This window comes from Macrotis lagotis, chromosome 1, assembly GCF_037893015.1.
Source record: "Macrotis lagotis isolate mMagLag1 chromosome 1, bilby.v1.9.chrom.fasta, whole genome shotgun sequence".
Lineage (NCBI taxonomy): Eukaryota > Metazoa > Chordata > Mammalia > Peramelemorphia > Peramelidae > Macrotis > Macrotis lagotis.
Genome location: NC_133658.1, coordinates 359681306 through 359689468, shown reverse-complemented (window position 1 = coordinate 359689468; position 8163 = coordinate 359681306). Strand labels below are relative to the sequence as shown.

General features: G+C 41.8%; 1 protein-coding gene across 1 annotated transcript in view; it reads right to left on the bottom strand.

The window, feature by feature from the left end:
* Positions 1–2542: 2542 nt before the first annotated feature.
* The window catches only part of MAML1 (mastermind like transcriptional coactivator 1), a 62255-nt gene continuing 56634 nt past the window's right edge, over positions 2543–8163 (bottom strand). The window contains exon 5 of the mRNA XM_074212176.1: positions 2543–6985. Within this exon, the coding sequence (XP_074068277.1) occupies positions 6009–6985 (977 nt within the window). The 3' untranslated portion in view covers positions 2543–6008. The remainder of the gene's footprint in view (positions 6986–8163) is intronic.

Genomic DNA, 8163 nt, shown 5'->3' with positions numbered 1-8163 from the left:
AAGCTCAGGAAGCACACCAAAACAGGCTCAGGCTGGGAAAATGAGCAAGCAGAGAAACAAGAGGAAGGCCACTGAGAAATATTTGCTTGTCAGCCCAAGAAGGATCAAAACACTCAGTCTGAAGATGAGGAAGCACAAGCTCCTGCATCTAAAGACTCCAAGAAAAACAGAAATTGGGCTCAGGCTATCACAGAGCTCTAAAAAGACTTTGAAAATCAAATGACGGAGTTAGAAGAAAAACTGGAAAAAGAAAGGAGAGAGATGCAGGAAAAACATGAAAATGAAGTCAGCAGCTTAGTCAAGGAAATCCAAAAAAAATGCTGAAGAAAATAGCATGCTAAAAACCAGCTTAGGTCAAATGGATAAAACAGTTCAAAAAGTGATTGAGGAGAAGAATGCTTTAAAAAGCAGAATTGGCCAGATGGAAAGAGATAAGAACTCTCTGAGGAAAACAAATCCTTCAGACAAAGAACAGAACTCAGGGAGATTGATGAATTTACCAGAAATCAGGAAACAATACTTCAAAACCAAAAAAATGAAAAATTAGAAGAAAATGTGAAACAACTCATTGAAAAAATGACTGATATGGAAAACAGATTTAGGAAAGATAATTTAAAAATTATTGGAATACCTGAAAGTCATGATCAGGAAAAGAGCCTTGACATCATTTTCAAAGAATTACTACAGGAAAATTGCCCTGATATCCCAGAAGCAGAGGGCAAGAGATCCCAAAAAGAGACCCCCTAGGAATATTATAGCCAAGTTCCAGAACTCCCAAGTCGAAGAGAAAATATTACAAGCAGCCAGAAGGACACAGTTCAAATATCGTGGAGCTGCAGTCAGGATCACACAGGACTTAGCAGCAACTACATTGGAAGCTCGTAGGGCTTGCATATATATCGGATGGCAAAAGAACTTAGAATGCAACTGAGAATCAACTACCCAGCAAGGCTGAATGTCTTCTTCCAGGGAAAAAGATGGACTTTCAATGAACCAGGGGAATTTCAAATGTTCCTGTTGGAATGGCCAGAGCTGAGAAGGTTTCATCTTCAGATACAGGACTCAGGTGAAGCATAGAGAGTGGAAAAGGGGAAAATATGAGGGACTTAATGATGATGAACTGCATGTATTCCTGTATAGAAAAATGACACTGATAATACTCATATGAACCTTCTCAGTTAATAGAGCAGGTAGAGGGAGCTTTTATAGATGAAGCACAGGAGAAAGCTGAATTTGAAGATAAAATATGGTGTAAAAATGGAGCCAATAGAAAAAAAGGGAAATGGAATGGGAGAAAAGGAGAGGGGGGAATAGGCCAAGATATTTCATATAAGATTTTTCTTTATTACAATGAGCTATTGCAATGATATGGAAGGGGGGGAGGCAAGGGGGAATGAGGGAACCTTTGCTCTCATCAGAGGTTAGGAAACAGCATATATACTCAGTGGGGTATAGACATCTGGAGTAAGGAAGGGGGAGCAGGGGGAAGGGGGGTTGTGAGTGATGGAGGAGAGGATGGACCATAGGGGGAGAGTGGTCAGATATAACACATTTTCTTTTTTACTTCTTGCAAGGGGCTGGGATTGGATGGCCTGCCCAGGACCATAGGGCCAGGTGGATGCTGGGCCTAAGGGGTGGTATGAGGGCTCAGGGCTTCTTGGCCCCAGGACCAGGGATCTGTCTGCTGTGCCCTTCAGCTACCCTACAGCAGAGTCAGAGTGAAAGGAGAGAGAAAATATAGTACATGGTAGTAGAGAAATATGAAAGGAGGGAGTTGCCATCAGCAATGGCAATAGTGGAAAAATATGGAAATAACTTTTGTGATGGACTTATCATAAAGAATGTGATCCACCTGCGACAGAGTTGTTGGTGTTGGAACAAAGACTGAAGCACATTTTTTATTATTATTTTTTGGGGGGGGGTGCAGGGCAAATGGGGCTGGGTGGCCTGCCTGGGGCCGCATAGCAGGGTGATCTTTGGGTGTCTGTGGCTGGATTTGGACCCGGGTGCTCCTGGCTCAAGGGCCAGTGCTCTGTCCGCCCACCCAGCCATCCCTACTATTATTATTTTATTTTATTTTGGGTCTTTTTTCTTTCTTTTTTTGGTTTTTGCAGGGCAGTGCGGTTCAGGTGGCTTGCATGTCACACGGCTGGGTGATTGTTGGGTGTATGGGGCCGGATGTGGGCTCGGGTGCTTGTGGCTCCAGGGCTGGTGCTTCGTCCATTGTGCCACCTGGCCATACCTACAATTATTTTTTTAATTATTTTTTTTTCTCCCCCCTTTGTCACTCAAGCAAGTCTATTATTTATGGGGGAGAGGGGGTATTTTGTTTATTCTTAAACAAGAATATTTTATTAATGTAAAAAAACATTTGTACAAAATGAGAATAAATATTAAAAAAAAAGATTGTAATGGAAAAAAAAATCTCAATCATTAATTCAGTGGGTGTATATGTGGGTCAGCAAACACTCTGCAAATGCAAAATGCTTTGCTTTATAGATTTGCTTCCAGGCACCCTAACTTTGATCTGAAACCTTACCCTTAGAAGATGTACTCTCAAGCATAATAGAAAAACCCAATTCAGTTTGGCCTTGTTCCCAGCAGGCCCCAGGAGTGAGGCTGCACTTTCAGGTAAACATCAGAGTCAGTTTTTGTACTAGTAAAATACTTTTATTATTTCATATAATGATAAAACAGAAAAGTGAAGGTTCTCTTTTTGGTGTGTGCCAGAGTTAAGTGAAGTGGAAGGATCAGGGGATTAATGGGATCTTTATACAAAAACAGGGCATAAAAGGTTAGCATTGATTTCAACGGTTCTCATTTACAAGCATAAAACTTACCATAGTCCCTACCTCCCTCCCCCCACATATATAAAGAATTATACAGTTTTAAAATCTATAAAAAGTAAAAAATATACAGTCAAAAGATCTAACTCTTATTCCATCTTCAATATAAAACTGTAAACATTTATTTACACCAAGGAAATGTGTATAACAAAGTCTAAGCACCGTTTTATTCGAGTCTTGGTTTCTGGCAGGTAAGGAGCTTCCCTCTTCCTACCTGCTCCTGACAAGAGTTCATAAATAAAGCCATGGGCAGTTTCCTGGGAGTCCCAGGAGTTGCATCTTATTGCTATGAAGCTGCAGCAAACGGGAAGTCTGACTGCACATTTAAAAAGCCACGTATCTAAGAGCCAAGGGCAAAGAGCTGACTGGACAGCAGCGCCTCGCCCCTGACAGGGGTCCTTTGGCAAAAGGAGAGAGGGCAGGAGCTGTTCGGTTCTGCTCAATGCCAATACAGTCACAGACACAGACTGCTTTATTTTTGGTAGTAAGGGGGCCAAAGCAGCTAATCTAACCTTTCAGTTTATGGCAATAATAAACTGGGGGGCAGCCACTTGGCTGTTCTGGCTGATTTGGCATTTTGAAAGCCAAATGTACTTTCTGAAAAGCAGGAAGGACCTGGACCTTCCAATTCATTCCCAACTTAGGGCATTTCAAAGGGAAAATGGTGAATATTACCCCATGAAGGGTCATGGCTATTGCTGAATTTCTGAGGTCCCAAGCATCCCTAATGACAAAGGCACTGCTGGTGTGAAACCATTTCCACCACAATTTACATGCTACAATCTTTTCTTCCAAATCCTGTCCTGCAAAGTGACAGATAATTTTTTATGTGAAATTTTTCCTTTGAATGTGACCTTCAACCACATCTATTGGAGTTAACAACAACCACCATAAAAGATAATAATGCTAAGAGAGCCCAGAGAAACAAAGATTAGGCTTATATTTAGGATGACCTTTATAAATGTCGCCTTCCCTGGCTCCTTATTTTATAATCAACATTCCACTGCTGTTCCCTAATCCAATGGATGGGGGCACCCGGAACAGTTAACAGCTGGATGTGGTGGGAGGTGAGCATTCACTTTAATTTTATAAGGATAGCCCCCATCAGGCAACCACCAAAAAATCTGTTGAACAGGACCTGAAATCACAGAAATCTACCCAATGCATGTTTGTGGGACTTAAAAAGAAGAATTCATATGCATATATAGAAAGGATTAAAGAAAATATTAGTGTTAAAAAAGCAGGTTTTTTTTTTAAAGTGCAAGTTGTCTGATAAAAGAAACTGTAGATACAGCAATAAAATACAATTGGATTATCATGTCTGTGCCATTCCTTCCCCATAAACAGTTCCCAAACCAGCCTTTATTTGTATTTTCCCCTAGTCCCATGTCTTTGAGATATCTCTCCTCTACTTAATAGTTGTGTAGTTGGGTCAGGGCATTTTCAGGAGTTTTTATTTTAATTTGAATATTTATTCAAAGTTTTTTTTGCTTTTAGAGGGTGAGAGTTTATAGGTCTTATGATATCTAAAATAATTATACATTAAATTAAAAATATTTTCAAGGGGATTATTAAAGGAAGGAGGTTTTGAGAACACACGAGAACTTAGGAATCCCAGACACCCAATACTATCATTGTTTCTTTTACCCTGAATGAACCAAACCCTCACAGATCACTTTGGTGATTTCTGCTATGCTCAGGCCACTATGCTGGCAGCATATGTTACAAAGGAATTTAGACTTCTTGGGGACAGGTAAGTCCTCAGTCATTCCAGCCAAGAAATATTTAAGGGGAGACTTTTAAAGCCAAGAGAGGAGCAAAAAACAGACCCAAAAATCTATTTCTGAAGCACAGGCAGACACTATTCAGACTTTGCTTTGCTTTCATTACACTAGGTAAAGAGTTTTCTGGCTATCTCTTCTTGGGTCCAAAGCTTCCTTTCTTGAGTAGTCAAAAGAATAGGACCTAAACACGTCAACTAGTGAAGCACAGGAGCTCCTTTTGAGGAAGGTGACAACAATGGACTGAGGAGGCACAAATCTTAAAAAATAATGGGGGCGGCTAGGTGGCGCAGTGGGTAAAGCACCGGCCCTGGAGTCAGGAGTACCTGGGTTCAAATCCGGTCTCAGACACTTAATAATTACCTAGCTGTGTGGCCTTGGGCAAGCCACTTAACCCCATTTGCCTTGCAAAAAAACCTTAAAAAAAAAGACTAAAAAAAAAAAATAATGGCAACAACCAAAAAACCTCTCTCTCTCTCTCTCTCTCTCTCTCTCTCTCTCTCTCTCTCTCTCTCTCTCTCAACAAGAGGGAGAAAAGGCTCAGCATCCTTCAAGAGTGGTCCTTGACAACAACATGGAACTCCTGAAGCTGAGAGTCACAAGGAAGTCCAATGGTAACCAAGTAGTGGGTCGATGTTAACCCTTCCTTTTCATCTCAACAATGAGCAGAAACCTTCTCCTGTCAGTTAATCCAATGCATCATTCTTAGCTAAAAAAGAGGTGAATTCGGGGAGGCTGGTGGACTAAGGTAAAATGTTGCTTTTCTCTTATGTGCACCAATTCCCACTCCTTTTTAAAAATTAAAATAAAAGTTTGCCATAAATGACAGGATGACCTTGTCTCCGGATTTGCTAATATCACAAATGACTTAACCTAGAAATTTGACAAAATGTGTTTTGTCACCTTTATGAAACAAATTGCATAAAATCTGGCTACAAAACCATTTTTAAAAAAGCTTCTAAAAATATGGAAAATGAAGGGGGAAATTGGGTTTAGTCAATAAAATGGCACTGATTTTTTTCTCTAGTTCAATACTACATTTTTGGTCTTTCAATATAAATGTACATTTAAAAACCTTCTGTTTTTCTCCCCACCATGTAATATTCTCCCCCAATGCAATGGGCCCCACCTGTCTAAATGTGCAACCTAGCCCCACAGTGTCCCCATGATTTGTGGACTCCAGGTGCCATCAGAACAGGGCATTCAAGCTCAGTGGGAAGCAACAAGGGTCTATTTCCTGGCCATTTCCAATATATTTTAAAATATATTTGAAATATACAAAAATATAGCTCCTCAATGCCACAAATTTTTGGTCCAATAGTTCTTGATGTTAAGAACCAAAATGTGGTGCTAACAAAACCAGGATACCCTGAACTCCATGTTAATGTGTTCCTAACAACTCATCCAAGTCATTTATCCACTCTTCTGAAGTCCTGTTTTTCAGCAGAGAGTCTATCAGGTCGGTGTCACCGGTTATATTTGGCAGCCCACTGTTGCCTGGGGGAGCACTGTAGGTAAAAGGCAGCTCCTGATTTGCTGTCCTCACCTGGTAGCCCTGACCACAGTGCAGACCGGCTCGACTGGCCAGCTGCTGGTTTGGATTTTGGCTGAATGCAGTCAGGTCTGGCACAGTTGAGCTCATCCCAGGCAGGACTTGCTGAGAGGGTACTTGCTGCTGGGCAGATGCACTCGTCCTCTGCTGGGTGCTCATGGACGACATCATCTGCCCAGGGACAGCAGAGCTGATGGACGTCATAGGGCGGCTGCTGCCGAGGTTCACCTGAGGCCCTCCCTGGGGAAACTGCTGGCTGGTCATCTTAAGGTGAGGCTGCTGCATGTGGAAAGAGGAGGTGGCAGGAAAAGGGGTCCCGCCACTGCTTCCCTGCGGCTGGCTGTTCATGTTGGGCACGCCTTGGTGCTGCCATGAGGGATTCTGGGCTCCCACAGCAGCTGGCACTCTGGGCAATGAGGGCTTAGACAAAGAGGGATTCAGGGCCCCCTTACTGTGCTGGGGAGGAAGCCCTGTGTTCCCCAGAGCATTCTGACCGTAGTTGGCAGACACTGTGCTGCTTTGGCCAACACTGGGTTGCCGGGGCATGTGGGCATGCCCATTGGAGGCTTGAGGCGCGTGTTGAGAGACCATCTGAGTCATGCCAGGGGCCACGCTGTAAAGGCTTCCTCTCTGGAGGCTCTGTGCACCAGCATACTGAGCCACACCTCGATCCTGCTGGTTTGGATTTGAAGAAATGGAGGAAACAGAACCATGTCCGGGTCCAATTTGAATCTGAGGAAACATCCGTGGACTCCCAGAGTTGGATGGACCCAAGCTATTCACTCCAGCCATGGCAGCTGATGATCCTGAAAGGCAAAATTGATGATTTTCTTCATAACTTTTTTTTTTTTTAGTTTTTGCAAGGCAATGGGTTTAGGTGGCTTGCCCAAGGCCACACAGCTAGGTAATTATTAAGTGTCTGAGGCTGGACTTGAACTCAGGCACTCCTGACTCCAGGGCTATTGCTCTATTCACTGTGCCACCTAGCCACCCCATTCATAACTCTTTCAATCAAGAAACAAATCACTTGTTTGTCTAATATATGGCCTCTGCATTTTAAGGACTTCCTTTTTTTAAAAAATTAAAATATTTTCCCCACTTATATGTAAAGATAATTTTTAACATTCACTTTTTTTGTAGGTTTTTTGCAAGGCAATGAGGTTAAGTGACTTGCCCAAGGCCACACAGCTAGATAATTATTAAGTGTCTGAGGCTGGATTTGAACCCATGTACTCCTGATTCCAGGGCTGGTGCTCTATACACTACACCACCTAGCCGCCCAAAATTCACTTTTGTGAAGTTTTTTCCTCCTCCCTTTACCTCCCTGATCTCTAAGATAGCAAGTAATCTGACATATAGGTTATTCACGTATAATCATGTGTTTGATAAATTTCCACATTAGTCATGCTATTAAAGAAGAATCAGAATAAAAGGGCAAAAGAATTTTAAAAAGTGAAAACAGAATGCTTTGATCTGCATTCAGACTTCATAGTTCTTTCTCTGGATGTGGTGAGTATTTATCATCACAAGCAGAATTGCCTTTGATCACTGTATTGCTGAGAAGAGCTACATCTAAGTCTAATAGTGTTGTTGTTCATGTGCACAATGTTCTCTCAGTTCATATAAGTCTTTCTAGGTTTTTCTGAAATCTGCCTGCTCATCATTTCTTACTGCATCACAGTATTCCATTATATTTACATACCAAAATTTGTTCAGCCATTCCCCAAGTAGGGGCATCACCACAATTTTCAATTTTTTGCCAGCACAAAAAGAGCTGCTATAAATATTTTTGTACATGTGAATCTTTGCCCCTTTTTAATAATCTCCTTATTGCATCAAAGAATATGCATGGTTTTATAGCCATTTGGGCGTAAGAGCTTACTCTTTATTTAGCTGGGGAAAGATGATTAAAAAAACCCACAAAGCAACCTGTATGAGGTAAACATCTTCTCCAGAGGTCAAGGACTCCTAAGTACTTAAAGCA